The following is a 16,799-nucleotide window of genomic DNA, read 5'->3' as shown; positions in this document are numbered from 1 at the left end:
TCCCATTGTTCTTACGAATTTACCCTGTTTGTTTGCAAACTTGCACATAGTAACTGCATATGCATAAAAGGCACATGTACAGCATTGATTATTTATGGTTGGCGGTAAACAGCGTTGCACATGTCAGAAAGGCCATAAAGGATAAACTAAAACAACTCACTATACCACCATATCCCCAACCCCTCTCAATTGCCATGTGGCAGCATCTGATGCCCCATGTGTTTGGAGCTTCACTTTGAAAGCGCATGCTGTACCATGATTTCAAAATAAGTTTGTTTTTGCCTGAGAAAACTGTATAGGGGTTTAGGGCATTGTGTCTCTTTCTCGTCGAATATGTCATTCACAGGTGTAACAGTACAACAATGAGAACGTGAAATGCGGGCTCTACTGTCAATCAAAAGAATAACTACCAAAACAAATAAACAATGTCGTGGTTGCCACATGTCTGTGTAATAGTCATTTCAACCGGACGACATTTTAGGCATATGTACGAAATAACTAAATATGGCAACAATCAACGGGTTAAAATTAAAGACGTCATACCTTAATTTGTGAGAATGGTCTATCGTAACTTCCGACATAGAGAAATCCAACGCTCTGGGTCAGCAGTCTAAAAAATAAAAGGATTCTGTGTTTTACATTTATCTTCGATGGACACAAATCAATGCAGTGTGCCTTTCACATGGTGATACGATCTTATTAAAATAATTAGCAGCTCCCAAAGTGTGCAAGGAAATGTTTTATAAGGTTCCATTATCCCATCGTCAAGCGTTAAGCGTTAATGAACCCTATCAAGGACATTATTATCTACAATTAGATAATGGGAACATCGGCGCGACTTTTATACAGAGATCGAGATGCCGGTCTATAAACGGCAGGCGAGTATAAGCGATCAGCAGGGAGTCGCTGGGGATAGAGAGGGGACCCGCTCTGCAGCTCCTCGGCCCTCCAGCCACAGAAACTGAAATCACAGGTATTTTGGGCAAATTATTTGTTTGTGCTGCAACTTGGAAACTTGAATCAGTGTCTACGTTTTACCCTTTCAGGGCCAGCTGTTGCTCTGTGAGGGGCGAGCGCCTATGATTTACTTTTCAGGGCCAGCTGTTGCTCTGTGAGGGGCGAGCGCCTATGATTTACTTTTCAGGGCCAGCTGTTGCTGTGTGTGAGGGGCGAGCGCCTATAACTTACTTTTCAGGGCCAGCTGTTGCTGTGTGTGAGGGGCGAGCGCCTATGATTTACTTTTCAGGGCCAGCTGTTGCTCTGTGAGGGGCGAGCGCCTATGATTTACTTTTCAGGGCCAGCTGTTGCTGTGTGTGAGGGGCGAGCGCCTATGATTTACTTTTCAGGGCCAGCTGTTGCTCTGTGAGGGGCGAGCGCCTATGATTTACTTTTCAGGGCCAGCTGTTGCTGTGTGTGAGGGGCGAGCGCCTATGATTTACTTTTCAGGGCCAGCTATTGCTCTGTGAGGGGCGAGCGCCTATGATTTACTTTTCAGGGCCGGCTGTTGCTGTGTGAGGGGCGAGCAAGAGAGCTGGAATTACAGTCGTGACTTGCTGTCCTTTTTAAGGCAAATTTGGTAGCTCGTTCATAGAGGGGAAACAGGCACAGCATGAACAGGTATACTGTAACTCCTCAAGGGTGCCAGGGCCGAGGGCAGGTTATACTCTTCAGAATGGCTGAGAAAGCATGAAAGCATTCAACACAATAGTTTGATAATGTCCAATCAAGGTTTCATGAAAATAAGACTGTAATTAAACTGAAAGGACAGACAAAAGATTAAAAGCACTAGCAACCGGCCCCTGTAGTGAGATACAGAGAGAATGCAGACTAGATACAAAAGGGTACTCTGGGTATTGAAGAACAGGAGTCTGCAAGTGAATGGTCTTGCAGTAAAGTCAAACAGGTGTGTTTGTGTCTTTAAGGAATAAAATGGAGTGTTAAATTTCACTAGGGTCCATACACGCCAAACCACAGGCACATAACCACTATTAGTACCCCGGCGAGAGACAATCAGAATGAAACAAGCATTCTGATTGGCTCTCGCCAGGTCCATACCCGGCCGGGAATCCCTCTGTCGGGATTCCACTGCCTTTTTCCCCGGCGAGGGACGTGGCAACCCCTCAGCCTATGGGGAGGCTCGAAGCGGGGCCTCCCCGCGGCTGAGAGGCTGCCTTCGCCCCCCGCCGGGGACTCAGGTAAGTATTTTTTTTTCCCCTTCCCTCTCCTCCCTCCCAAACGCCCCCCCCCCCAATTTACCCTCTTGTTTCTGCGTCCCCGGCGGGGGACGAGGGAAGTCTCCAGCCGCGTGGAGACTCGGAGCGGGGCCATCCCCGCTCCGCGCCTCCACACGGCTGGGGGCTTTCCTCGCCCCCCGCTGGGGACGCAGGTACGTTTTTTTCCCTCTCCTACTCCCGCTTACCTTTTTCTTGATCCTTTTTTGCGTCCCCGGCAGGGGATGAGGGAAGTCTCCAGCCGTGTGGAGACTCGGAGCGGGGCCATCCCTGCTCCGCGCCTCCACACGGCTTGGGGCTTTCCTCGTCCCCCCCCCCCCCGCCGGGGACGCAGGTACGTTTTTTTTTTTTGTTCCCTCCCAACCCCACTTACCTTTTTCTTGATCCTTTTTTGGGAGCAGACGCGCTGGGAACACATGTGTTCCCAGCGCGTCCGCTCCCGATGACCACCATGGAAAGGGAAAACGGACTTGTTTCCCTTTCCATGACGGCGGCCATTTTCTTGGCCGTTTCTTTTTTTCTGTCCCGAAACGCTGCAGCGTTTCGGGACAGAAAAAAATTGCTTTTAGTACCCCGGTCACGAAAATATTGCGGGCCGGGATACTAATAGCAATATGACCCTCGCGGCGGGGGCATTACCGACTCTGGTAATGCCCCGAGGCCGAAGTTAAGGCCCTCGCTTCGCTCGGGCCTATAACTATGGGCCCCGGGGCATTACCTGAGTCGGTAATGCCCCCGCCGCTCGGGTCATATTGCTTAAATATATACCTTCTCCTATTCTTTCAGGGGCTCGGAAGTCAGGCCAGGCCTCTGGACACTTTCCAATAGGTTGAGTCGGATATAATAGTCGGGCTTGTTTGATGGGATTCGACAACGCGGTACAACTCAACAAGCGGCAACAGCTGCAGGCATGAAGAAGCCTCGCACAGGCAGCGGGTGTTAGAGTAGGCATATCTCGAATCCTCAACAGGGTCTCAATGCTATGAAAGCGGAAAGTCGTCTTTAGCAGCGAGCTCACTCAACTGGATCAAATAAAGTGGGTTAGTCCAACAAGCAGAAATGGCTTGTGACTGGAAGAAGCTTAGGACAGGCAGGTGATGTTTGAGTCAGCCGAACTGGAAGGTGCTCGAGGCAGCTCCAAGTTGCGAGAGTGTCAAAGGCAGATCTGTTGGGTCTTTGTAGGGGCTTGAATGAGTTTGCAGCACTCAAATCGGCTCACAATTGCAGATTATCCAAGGCAGCTTCTTTTTGTCCTCGGTGTGCTATTTGGCTCTGCAATGGTTCCATGAGGAAAGGTTAGTCCGTCTTCTGCCCTTTCCAGCCTGGAAAATTGTCAGGGACACTTGCAGGGCTCCGACTTTAGGAGGCAGAGTACTGGTACCAGTGTCCAGCAGCAGTCAGGATTTTCACCAGCAGGTCACTCCAAATGTTCCCCAGAAGTGGTAAGGGGGAGTCTCTGCAGCTGTCTTCACACAATGGATGGGACTTCGGACAACTTTTACCCCAAAAAGGTTCCAATTAAATATTCAAGATGATTCTTTAAGATGAATCTTAAAGATGATTCCCAAAGAAGATTCAAATAAAGTGAGGGCCTCCACCCATATAAAGTTACTTTGCAAGAGCAGATTGGTCCACTTCAAGCCTTCTGTAAGGTGCCAATCCTGGCTGTTGTAACATGGGTAAATCCTTGTGATCGCATCTCCCAGAGTGCCTTCGTCTGCAGAAAGTTACGCGGAACTCTGGAAGGACATGGGCATCGGCATCTTCAATGTGGCTGATGCCTTCTCTAATGTGTAGGTCCTCTCTCATCTACACTGTACATTGTGCCTTTCCCCACCTTCTCTAGTGTGTAGGTCCTTTCTCAGCTACACTATACATTGTGCCTTTCCCCACCTTCTGTAGTGTGTAGGTCCTCTCTCAGCTACATTGTGCCTTTCCCCTGCCTTCTCTAGTGTGTAGGTCCTTTCTCAGCTACACTGTACATTGTGCCTTTCTCCACCTTCTCTAGTGTGTAGGTCCTTTCTCAGCTACACTGTACATTGTGCCTTTCCCCACCTTCTCTAGTGTGTAGGTCCTCTCTCAGCTACATTGTGCCTTTCCCCCGCCTTCTCTAGTGTGTAGCTCCACTCTCAGCTACACTGTACATTGTGCCTTTCCCCGCCTTCTCTAGTGTGTAGGTCCTCTCTCAGCTACACTGTACATTGTGCCTTTCCCCACCTTCTTTAGTGTGTAGGTCCTTTCTCAGCTACACTGTACATTGTGCCTTTCCCCACCTTCTCTAGTGTGTAGGTCCTCTCTCAGCTACACTGTACATTGTGCCTTTCCCCGCCTTTTCTAGTGTATAACATTGTGCCTTTGCCCGCCTTCTCTAGAGTGTAGGTCCTCTCTCAGCTACACTGTACATTGTGACTTTCCCTGCCTTCTCTAGTGTGTAGGTCCTCTCTCAGCTACACTGTACGTTGTGCCTTTCCCCGGTCTGCCTCAGATAAAAAGGACTTCAGTAATCATCTTCCTGGTGTGACTTTGCCATTGGGTTGCAGATGCCTCTTTGAAGCTCGTTTGTCAACAATGAATTTCCATTTGTGGCATTATGGAAAACACGATAAAAAAATAATTGGCATTTGCTTTCTCTTAGATGTTCCATGGCTTTTTCCATATATTGTATTCATTTTTCATAGCGATTGTTTTATGTAACTGTGAATGCATGCATGAACACTCAATATACATCTTAACATAGAACAGAAACACTATTAAACTTGCTAACAACAAGAAAAAACTGAAGAGAACGAACTGACCACAAGGAGACATTCAAACATTCAGAAGAACCTTTAAGCAATTCAATGTATTCTACATCAAAAGGCGTCCGTCCCACTGCAAATGTGGCCATAATCCGAATGATAGATATGAAGACTGAATTATGCATGACATGGAGATTAGACGCCTTGCATTAAACATTTTTTCATAAAATATGGATGTTATTAAGCTTTGGGAACCTTGATTTATCAAAAAGTGTTACTCTATATTTGGACTGGTGGAATATATGGGGCATGTTGGAGGATGGGCTGGAGAGTCTGCTCTCCCTCGAACGACCCCGAGTGACTCGTGGAAGGGGAAAGCACCACTTGAAATCATTGGAGAAGTTCCCCTCCTCTCTGCGTTACATCTGCACACAGATCGCCCTTGGTGATCGCTCTCATTCGGCTTGCCTGTAATTTGCAGCGTCTTGAGACATGCAGAATGGGCTAATGTAACATTGGAAGGGAAGGAAAGGCTAGAGCAATTTAACACAATTACAGCCATGCCTTTACTAGATACAGCGATCGTACAGCTGTTGCATTCTGCCATTCAGATGTTTTAGTACATTTACAGAGACACAGCACGTTGACTGTCTTGCATTTGATGTATTGATAACTCTGTTGCTAAAAACAACTGTCATCTTCCATGCTGCATAATGAGCAGAAATATGGTTTAGTGGTACGTCTACAGGAAACACACTGCAAGTGACAATTCACTTTTTTTTTAGCGATTGGCACGATTAATAGGAATGCAGAATTATTTAACGTTTCTACTACGGTATCATGGGCAGGCATGACAAAAGCACCAGAGGGGGCTGACCACAAGAGCCACAGGGTACACTGCGAGGTGATTTGAGACGCATCCAATTTTCAATTCTTAGCGCTTACTGAAAGGGAAAAGGGTTACTACTCATTCGAACCTACACCGAGGAGATAGATAATAAATAGTATAACTAGTAACAGAGGGGACTACACGCTGGGTGGCCAGAAAGCCAATTAGCCTCTCAACAGACTAGTTTACTTTTCACTAGTATAAAATGCCACTCTAAGGCATGCCAATTTGTAAATACAACGTTTCGACACTTGATATCTGAGGAAGCCAAATTTAGCCCATCAGAATTATTTACGCAACAATACCCGAATTAAAGGTCTGTACATGTTAAATGGTCCAAGTGCAGCAAGGGTTAATGACTAAGGTCCGTGGGCCGTTACCACCCCGTACAACCCTTCAAACAAGGTATTATTGCAGTAAGGGCCTTAGGGATGCAAACCAGGGTGCTCACAGAAATGATCTTGTGTAAAGTGACAGTCCACGGAAAGCAAGCAACCCATTGTTTAACACAAAACACTCCTATGATGGCCACCATATGAAAAGGAGACTGGGGATCTCTGCAGAGCGCCCCATCAATTTCCATGGCTTGGAACGGGGGCGGAGCTGCATCAAATAGCAGGCAAATTGGGCCAGGGAATGTGTGGCTGGGGATTTTGAAGTCATAGAGAGCTTGAGGATCACAAGGCTAAGAATGGGGCTTTCAGGCACAGAATGCCAAAGTGACTGCTTGCCTTCAAGCAATGACTCTCTTTCCCTTCATTAGCCCTGTCACTACAGAAGGACGAGCAGCAACCCACCAAGAAAGTTCTTACTTATTATAGGTATGATGGTATCTAGCAAATTCAGCAACAAGCCACTTCATGACAAAATGGCTAACAACTTTGCACAACTAACACTCAACACACTACAACAAGGGATTAAAAGAATGGGATTGGATTCAAACGTTGGAGACAGCGTCCAAGAACAAGTTAACCCTGCATCTACAGATTAATACACAAAAAGTGAAGGAAATGATTGATTACAGGACATTTCCTAACAAAACGTTGCGAACTACGTTTTTGAGAGCACGTTTGAACCTACTGAAAACAAATGCGATATTAGCTGTTAGAGGAATGTCAAACTCTAACAGCAGCAGTTATTGTAATAAAAAGGACAAAACAAAAATGGTTTGACATTTGCTGCTGTCATACCATGGAACAACTAGAACACGAGACACATACATAGGCCATCACCTTAAAGCCCTACTGATCCAAGAAGAGGGGGCCTGGTGGGCCCGCTTGATGAGCAGCAACAATAAAAAACTAGCGACCGCTGTCGCATTATTCTTTCAGAACATAGATTTGGAGTCGTCTGAGGGATAAATCTGGAACTGATAACAGACTATACTTTCGCCCAGAGTAACATGTTCGACAGTACAAACTTGAGACAGAGACAGAGACGATTTTATTCTTTTTGGGATGATAATCTTCTTGCAAAAATTGTAAATACAATTAAGTCAAGTAAATAAAAATAATATATATATATTTTTAAACCAAGGGATAATCAATGACACAAAAGAGAACCAGTAATGTGGAAGATGAAACATGAAAGCAAGCCACAGAGCAAAATAACCCAAGAGCTCACTAAAACATATGTAGCCCAGAAAATCCAAGTTGAGGGAGTTAGAAAATGGCAGCACTCCCACAACGTTTGAATTATAGGCCACCCGGAGAAAGAATATAAGAGGCTATGAGAGATCTCATGCCACAGCCCATCAAGGAATTCTCTCAGAAGAACATCCCTCAGCTACCAGATATAATAACACGATGAGAGAACCTACTGCACTGCACCAACCAATATACTGCTGGAACAGAGACACATTTCCAAAGTAAACAGATTACAAAAAGGCAACTTTTCAACTCATCTCACAGTATGATTTAATCTTTACATCAGACAGAATGCAAAGAAAAAACGGCAGAAACTTCAATGAAGGAAAAACAAACATTTCCAAACCCACATTCAGGATACTATGCTGTTTCCAGCAATAGGACTAGAGCCATCAACATTAGAAACTGTTGCCATTAGACAATGCGCTTCTCCCAATGTAGCACATAGTGAGTGGGCTGGCAATGCCTTCATCCCCTTTTTACTTTGCCGACCATTTCGTCAATGCCTTCTATGCCTTAAATGCTTACCATCTTTGCCATGCCACCTTGGTATTCCATGTAGGCCTTCTGTGGTATAGTTAATATATCCACTTTATGTTGCATACACCTATAGTTATTAGATCTGCAAGTGACAAGTGTGGCTGTGAAATCATACTGTTCTGGAATTATGCTAGTAAGATTCCATACAAGGCAGATGGTGCATACGAGAAGAACTGTAAGGATGCTCCTGGGGTGAAGGCTCCAGATCTTAATAATGGAGATTAAATAATCCAAACTCATCAATGCAACAATGTCAACAAGCAGGAGGCATTGAGAGCCCACAAACGTGTTTTATGATTAACTGCACGGTGGACTATTAATGACTACATAAAGGAGTGACCTTTGCCCTGACCACACAAGAAGAAGAGCTACTTGGACGTTTGTGAGAACATGTTCTTGACGCTTTTATGTCCAAGCTCGGTAAGACTTAGAAGCTGTTTTCTACTAGTGTGTCTTATTTCTCAAAATCCATGAAATCGATTGCTCATGTGTGAGTGGTGTAAGGTGTGAAATGCATGGAATGTTCTTGTTTGAGCACTCCCCTTGTATCAGTTGGAGTAAGCTTGGGTGGTGGGCATCAGTGGGTCTACCTTAGAACTCTCAGTTCTCCTCTATGTCTTTGTCTCTGAAACCTCTGGACCTAACTTAAATAAATGGACTTGCTTGGAGCCCATGTCCCAGACTTCCTACTTCGTGAGAACTTACCTGCCCAGATTACAACACTTACATGATACTAGTGGTTGCGAAGGTCTTGAAGGCTTCCGCTGGATGAAGCACTCAATCTGCCATGAAGGGGCACCACATACCTTACGGGCACAAGGAATTTGAAAGCTATGCTGTATTTCCAGAAGATGATAAAAAAAGTCAGCGAACACAACCTTTAAGGTGAACAGCGTTGCTGAAGCAGATAGCGATGAAAGCGAAGATGCGGTTCAGTTGGTTGAAAATGACTGATGTGAAAGGTATTGGCATCAAAATGTTGGCTGACAGGGGCAAATAAAACATTAATATCAATAGACACATGGGACAATATGGTTGGTGTGGTACTAGATGAGTCACTTCCCATTAACATTAATCCTGAAGGGGATAAAAGGACACATTATCCTAACGAGGTAACTTCTGGGAAGAAAATGTTAAGTCCGTATGATAGAGAAAGGGATCACATTGTTAGGAATGGAGGGAATAGAACGTTTTACAGATTTGCCTTGCTCCCAATGCTTAACAAAAATCTATGGTGACTAGGGAAGAAACTTAAAAAGCGGCAGAGACAATTAATTCATGTTTAATATCCCCAGAGGTATTTACTGAAAAGATAGGATTTTTAAAGGTTACATTCACCACATTAAGGGATGGGTCTTGTTTTGATTGTGTCTTAATTCAGAAATGTGCCTAGCAGCATGAAAGAAGAAGCCAAGACTAGTTTAAATAGGTTATTGAAGTTGGGTATAATAGAACCTAGAAGAATTCAGATTTGGTTAGTCCTTCTACGGTTGCTTGCAGAGCAAGTGGTTAAATTCACCTCTGTGAGGATTTGAGGAATATAAATAAAAATATTCGGTAATGCCAAACTATTTTCAGTCAATGTACTAGCATTACCAAACCATCAATTTAAACTCCTGTCCTCTTCAAAGCGTTCAATGTTCTTCAGACCTCTCTTAGGGTAAGTGAACTATGCACAGGTTTGGTTTAGAGCATAATAGGGATCAGGGAATGATCCAAAGGCAATACTTTTATCTATCTAGCTCGATGTTACCTTAGGTTGTGTGCAGACTCCTCCTTTGCTTGGACATTATTTCTTGAGTTGTAACGCCTTTGAGCATTTTGCAGTTATGAGCAACTTTGCGTACTTTATACCAAGGCATCTGCTGCTGTTTTTAATAGGGAACAGTACTTCAAGGTATATTAAATCTCCAGAAACAACATTATGGCACACCTGTAAATAAGGTAATCGTGAACAAAATCAGTGGCATCATTTCACCAACCTGGTATGTGTCACGAAAGAGAAAGCAAACAAACCTTCAGTGCCTTCACATGCAGGGATATGAAACGAGTCTCATGACCCCAAGTATATGTTTTTTTAAAATAATTTGTTCTGAAAACCTGAAACTACAGAATGCTGAGAAATAGTGGTTGAGAAAAAGGCACCAACACCCAGAAAATAAAACGTCCAAAACCTTAAGGCATACTGTCTTAACTGATAAGTAATTAGATTGGTTTAGACAGGGAGAGTGAAACAAAGTCCAAAATGGTTGAAAACTGCATCACAGTTGTAGCAATTGCTGCAATGAAATAATTAACTTGCTTATAGCCACTGGACCATACCACTCATCGTCAGTTTGTTGTAAGGTTGTTCTGTGAGTTGCTAAAGGTCAAACAGTTTTGACAAGATCAGAAAGCATTGCTTAGAAGAATGATCCTCTTGTTCTAAAGATAGCATCTTAACTGCTAGGAATCCTCTGCCCCTTTACTGCTCTCTCTTTTGGAAATAAAATGGCACATTATACTGGTATTTAAGAACCCCCAAGTTTGGCAGAACAGAAAACTGGAGCTGGAGGAGTTCAAGATCACATAATTGTGTTCTTCAGTTTCCGGTTTAGCCAATAAACTGCACCCCTCTTCTCTTTGCCAGTTCTTTTGGCAACATATATACTAGATCTCTTATCTTCCTAATTTCACAACTGCTCCTCCCGTTCCCCACTTGTTTCCTTTCATCCCATGTGCCTTTGGTTGGCATGGAGGGATGTTGGAAATGTGCAGGAGAATGGGTGGGAGGTACTGCTTTGTTGATACATTTGGAGCTTGACTAAGTTTGGTAAAGCCAAGAGCGTATAAGGCCAATTAAACCTGAGGTAAAAAGGAACGCATGGTTCACTGATGAGTTTATTAACGCTAGAAAGCATGAAAGAGTGTGTGAACACGCCTGGCAAAAAACCTGTGCCCTGCCAAGTTAACGGCCTATAAGAAGGCTGTGGCGGCTTACAAGCATTACTTTGGCCAAACATGCTGATTACAATACTAGAACCACCAATGCTACGTCAAGTTCTAGAGAACTTTTCGCTATCATGAAACAGCTAGAAGGAAAAAAGGTCCAATCCCCTGAGGTGAGAAGAGCAACCTCTGGTGTCAAAACATCCAAGACAAATTCATCAGGAAAAGATCAAAACATTAGCAGTCTATCAGATCTTGGCAATTGTTCATGCAGGCCACTCTCCCATCCTCTGATGCTCCGGCACCTCCTTAGGCCTTAAATTCTAATATTGATCTGCCTAGATTTGCCTTTTGGCAAATCTCTGAAAGTGAGGCCTTAAGGATTGTTAAAGGTCTGAAGCCAACATCTTGTATCAGGGACATCTGTCCGACTAGTATCCTCAAGGATTCTTTAGCTCTATTAATCCTTTTTATCACTAAGATTGCTAATGCCTCATTCAGAGAGTCATATGTGCCATCCTGTTTTAAGGTGGTCTGGATTACACCCCTTCTAAAGAAGGATAACTTGGATCTTGCATTAGCCAGCAATTAACAGCTAATTACCAACGTGGCCTTCCTCCTGAAGAAACTGGATCACATAGCCTATAGTCAGTATCAAGAGTTTTTTAAACAATAATTTGCTTGGTACTTGCAAATCAGGCTTTTGGGCTATGCACGGCATTGAAACTGCCATCTTGGACTTAAAATCTTCAGGCATTTTTGATAATGGGAACCCTGCACTCTTTATACTGCTTGACCTCTCAGCAGCATTAAATGCGATTGATCACGATATCCTCACTGAAAGGCTAGGTAAAATTGCATGCTTCTCTGAAAGTGCAGTTGCCTGGATGAAATCCTTCTTAGGTCATTGCTCTTACAGGGTTGCTGTGGGTGATTTTCAAGCACTGATGGTTTCTATGTCCTGTGGGTGCCACAGGGATCTTGTCTATTCCCGGCATTTTTCAATATCTATACCAAGCCTCTATTCGATATTTTGGACAGGGTAGGTGTTAGGTACACAAATTATGCAGATGGCACGCATATTCTCCTGGAGTTATCTGGGGATTATATTCAAGACTCAGTGTCCATGAATATGATTTAATTATCTATTCAATCACGGATGGCTATTAACTCCTTGGCCTTGAATTACAGTAAAACCAAGCTGCTGATTGTGGGATCTGGTCCTTGGTTAAATAAAATCTAGATCAGCGGTATAGTCATCTTTCAATTTCGTGTTGTATTATTGCAGGGTCCAACTCTGTTAAGAACCTGGGAGTTACCTGGATTCGCAACTCTCAATGAAGGCACATATTTCCCATCGTCGCTCATCGTGTGCCTTTGTCATCAGGCTGTTGAGACAGATTAAGCCCTTATTAACAGAGGAAAATAGTTCCTTCTTAGCCACAGCCCTTATTGACTCGGGATTGAACTATTGTAATAGCCTGTTGGCAGGTACCTCTCGGGCTAACTTTTGTGCACTACAAACATTTCAGAATGTGGCAGTGAGAGCACTTTGTGGTCTGGCGAGACAGGGCCACATTAAGCTGTTAGACGTTCTCTACATTGGTTGCCCGTGGAACATAGGATCTCTCATAAAATCCTTTTGTTGACCTATAAATGCCAACTAGGCACCCCGTTATCTTATTGATCGACTAATTCTCCGTCCCATCTGTGAGGTCTCTTCAATCCAATAACGATTCAAAGATCTGACAGCCATGTTTCAAGTTCCATATGTTTGGAGGCACTAGCTTTGATGTCTGCGGCTCTAGGGCTACCATCATATATGCGGGCTCTTGCTTCTCTGACTTCTTCAAGAGAGCAGTTAAGACCCATCTCATTAATGCTCGTATCGGCTAATTGTCATTCCCCCAAACACAGTGTACTGTAGCCCTTAAAAGATTTTGCTTTGTCAGTCTTCTTGGCATCTGTGAGCACCCTGAGCCCTTTGGGCGTGTGGCGCTGTACAAGAAATGAAATAGTAATTATAATATTAATGTAGCACTTGGATACACATGAGCTATACAATGTTTGAGCTGCTGATATTCCATGTATAATCTTTGATGGGGTCGCTATAGCTAATCTAGGTTGACTGTTTTTATTGATAATGCTGAATATTGCTAATCCCCTGAATGCTTTCATAATTGCTAATTCACTGCCTATTGACAATGATAGCAAAGCCCATACTAGTTCATCAGTATTGCCAAATCGGCCTGATGGTCACTCATATTTCAAAAAAGTCACAATGGCCCATTCCTAATCCTATTCTAGCCAATCCTGTCTGATATTGTTGCGCTATACGGGACAGAGAAGTGGTTCTTCTTGACTAATGCAATTGAGAAAATGTGTGAAAAACAGAGTTTGGGTCCTGATTAAAGAGCAATCTTAGTGGAGAAAGTCTTTTATACAGCTTTGTCATGGTTGCTATACCTGCTTGCTTACTGACCATATGATTTGACTAAAAGTGAGAAATATTGTGCAATCTATCCATTACAGATGTTGCAAATTATTTTGTTTGGCAGAAGATTTTGCTCATTTGGGCACTTTTTTAAAAACAGAAACTTTATGATTATGTTCTATGTTATGTAAATTAGATTGCATCCCTTAAAAAGGTCTGCCTGTCAATACTATCATTGTGGATTATTTTGTAAAGTACAACCATGTCATGAGTGAGGTGCTGGGTAAACCTAAAAACACTCCAGGTCTACAAAGGACAAAGTCAGGTTTTCGCTGTTTTGTCGGCTTAGGTTTGCCAGAGGTGCCTGGCGGTCACACTACGAGCTCACCGTTCCAGCTCCCAAGGACCAACAACCCTCCCCAAGTGCACAGAAGAGGACGTAGCCAAGGGTAAGATAGCACTATAGTTTATTACACAAACAGACAGGGATCATAAAGGACATTCAAAATCTCCCTCATTCACGGCTCCTAAGTCTGTGCCGGCCCATTTTGTTTCATTTTTGCATCACAACATGCGGCCCTCCCCCAAAAACCTAAGAGAAGACAGTATTGGATAGTTGCAGTGGTAGTGCCTATAGATATTACTTCATTGGCCTCATACGTCAGGTGGCTTGCCTGTCCCGTCCCCAAGAAACAACCTATAACATTGTTGCTCGGTTGAAGGATTACCATTGGCCCTTGCCCTCTGCCATCCACCCCTGGATTTCGGTTCCCTGATTGGCTGGAGCAGATCTCCCCAGGCCTGGGACCCAGCTCTATTCTCAGCGCTCAGTGCACCTTCTCAAGGTGTTGAGAAAGATTATGTGTTCCCAAAGTAACTGTTAGTGCTACCACGTTTGCCTGTGAGTGTCCTCAGCATTGCAACGTTGTTAACGATTCCATGTTTCACTTCATGTCTGTGTTGCTGAGAACCGTTCGTCTTCCCACCGCAGTTGAATGACCATTGTCTAGCATCACGTGATTGAGGATGCTTAGTCCTTCCAGGCTCGTTACATAATCCTGTGGCTCCATAGGGTTAGTTGCAATAAGCATCTGCAAGCTTGCTCTGCATCTCTTCGTTTGCCTTGCGTTTAGCGTTTCTACACTTGGCTAATGAGAAAAATAATACAAGCTTTAGATAGTATGTATAAGTATCTGTCCTCTATCTACAGAACTGTGTAAGCATGTTCTTCGTGTGGGCACATGTATGTTTGTGTAACTTTGCCCATGGCTGCGAGTTTACTTTGTGACTAGCGTTGCTATATCGTGGTGTCGGTAATGACGTCAGCACAACTGAATTCTTGTTATTAGTCAAGCTGATCCATCGAGACGTTTGGATCCATGATCAGGGTAGAGGCACCTGCATCCATAAAGACGTGGACTGGATAAGGTTTGAATGGCTGTCTAAGAGAATATCTGTTCACATATGTGGCGGTCACTCGCCCCCCTGGGGGCTGTCCAAACAGTGAGTTACTTTGTGCATTCTTGACTCTGCGGGCTGCCATGTTGGTGAAGTGAAGGGGGGCATTCTCTCTTCAGTCCCCCCTCTGGTTGACTTGTCAACCAAACCACCAGACCTAGTTACCCTTGCTTTTAGCAACCATATCTTTCTTACTCCTCCAAAATGTCCAAAGTAATTTGCATGATCATCAAAACTCCATGTCCTGTAACTGCAGTCTCCTTCCGGGTTGCACAATACCCATTTTATAAAGTACTTGTTGTTGTGAAAGGGATCGTCTAATGTTACCATCTCGGTCGGGAACAGTGGGCACTCCTTTATCTTTGCCCAATGGTTATTTCTTTCTTCCACTATCTTGTCCTTTTCTTCTTCAAAGTTTATATCCACTAGCTCTTTCATCCCTAACGTTTTCTCAGTGATTTTGCGGCATTGTGTACTACAGATCTTAATCACACATAGTCCTACTAGTACTAGTATTACTGCTCCTAGTAATACTTTTAGTCAGTCCGCCAACCATGGTGGCATCCATGACCATATATACGTTAGCTAGCTCTGGTGTTTTTACCGTTCCTTTTACTTCCTCCTCCATTTTGACATGACATTTCAACAGTCTTATCACTACTTCTGTCAGTGTGCCATTCTCTCCATCATTTGCGGGCATGCACGTTCAACAGGAACTTCGATTTTGGGACAAACTCCTCCTTCCATTGCTGTGAGAAGGTCTAGAACATACCTGTTCTGGAGAGCCATCAACCTAACTGCTCGGAGCTCTTCTTTTATCACATTGAAGCCATTTACTGTTGAGTTTATTGTCTGCATCAGCTCCAATCTTGTTATCTGCAACAATTTCATGTTTGTGTATGTCTGCACAGCTGGAACTACTGACGCAAAAAACATTTCTGTCCTACGGAACAGCAGGTGTTCAGGTTGCACACCGTTAAGTGATGCTTCTGATGCCGATGAGAAATAGTTTTTGCTTTTTACCCTACTCATTCGTACTGACCTTTTCTTTCTTTTTGAATTGTCCATTTTGGGGATTTCCTTTATCTTGATGTTCTTCTGTGGTACTACTAATGCTGGCATATTGATGTGTACCAATAAACAAACTCCGTCCCCAGTTGGATGGCAGCTTCTCGTACGTCTTAGATCCGCACACCCAACAGTGATCCATTAGTACCGCCGTCCCAGTCTTCATTGCTGGATGCTTTTCTGTGTACCTCCACTCTGTGCTTTCTCCAACCTTTACTGCTCCATCGCTCTGGAAACACAATGCTGGTTTCTTCAGTGGTATTAAGGGCATTGGTCCAGCTTCATTGTCCACCCAGGTCAGTAACTTTGTGCTCGAAACCCATTCCTTCAGGCACTAGTCATTTTCTCTTTGTACTGTGTTTACTGGTGCTATACTAGGGTGTGTGCCTTGCTACCTACTACTCCCTCTTTCCAACCTTCAGCTGTGTATACTTGGCCATACACAAGCATTTGTGTTCTTTCCCTACATCCCGGTAGTCTTATTTCTTTGAGTCCTTTTCTTGGGGCATGGTAATTCCTTTAGTGGTATCGTTTTTGTTTCTCCTTTCTGTGGGCCGTCAGTTATGTATTGTATGGCTTGGTCTAGCTGTCAGTAATTGTTCATCATATCAAGTGTCGTAGAGAATGTATCGGTATTGCTACCAACACGGGATATTTGCCAAAAAAGGAAAGCAAAAACACCAGTTGGAAATAAGAGAAGACAAAATAAGCAATTTTGTAATAGCCATTTTCATAATGTACGCTCCTCTTGGCTCCTTGTGTAGTTGAAGATATCAGTTGCCTGCCTGAAATTCACAAAACACACGTTATTGGGTAAGTATATTTTTATTAGTTCAAGGCTCGCAAACAAAATAGTCTGCCATAGCA

General features: G+C 43.8%; 1 protein-coding gene across 2 annotated transcripts in view; it reads right to left on the bottom strand.

Moving 5' to 3' along the window:
- RNGTT (RNA guanylyltransferase and 5'-phosphatase) overlaps positions 1-16,799 on the bottom strand; it is a 2,962,270-nt gene that overhangs the window by 460,689 nt on the left and 2,484,782 nt on the right. For both annotated transcript variants that reach the window (XM_069606512.1, XM_069606514.1), the window contains exon 14: positions 544-610. In XM_069606512.1, the coding sequence (XP_069462613.1) occupies positions 544-610 (67 nt within the window). The remainder of the gene's footprint in view (positions 1-543; positions 611-16,799) is intronic.

The sequence above is a fragment of the Ambystoma mexicanum genome, chromosome 4p (assembly GCF_040938575.1).
Source record: "Ambystoma mexicanum isolate Mex_15411 chromosome 4p, UKY_AmexF1_1, whole genome shotgun sequence".
In the NCBI taxonomy this organism is placed as follows: Eukaryota; Metazoa; Chordata; class Amphibia; order Caudata; family Ambystomatidae; genus Ambystoma; species Ambystoma mexicanum.
Note: the sequence above shows the minus strand (reverse complement) of the source record. Positions and strands in the feature narration are given on the sequence as shown.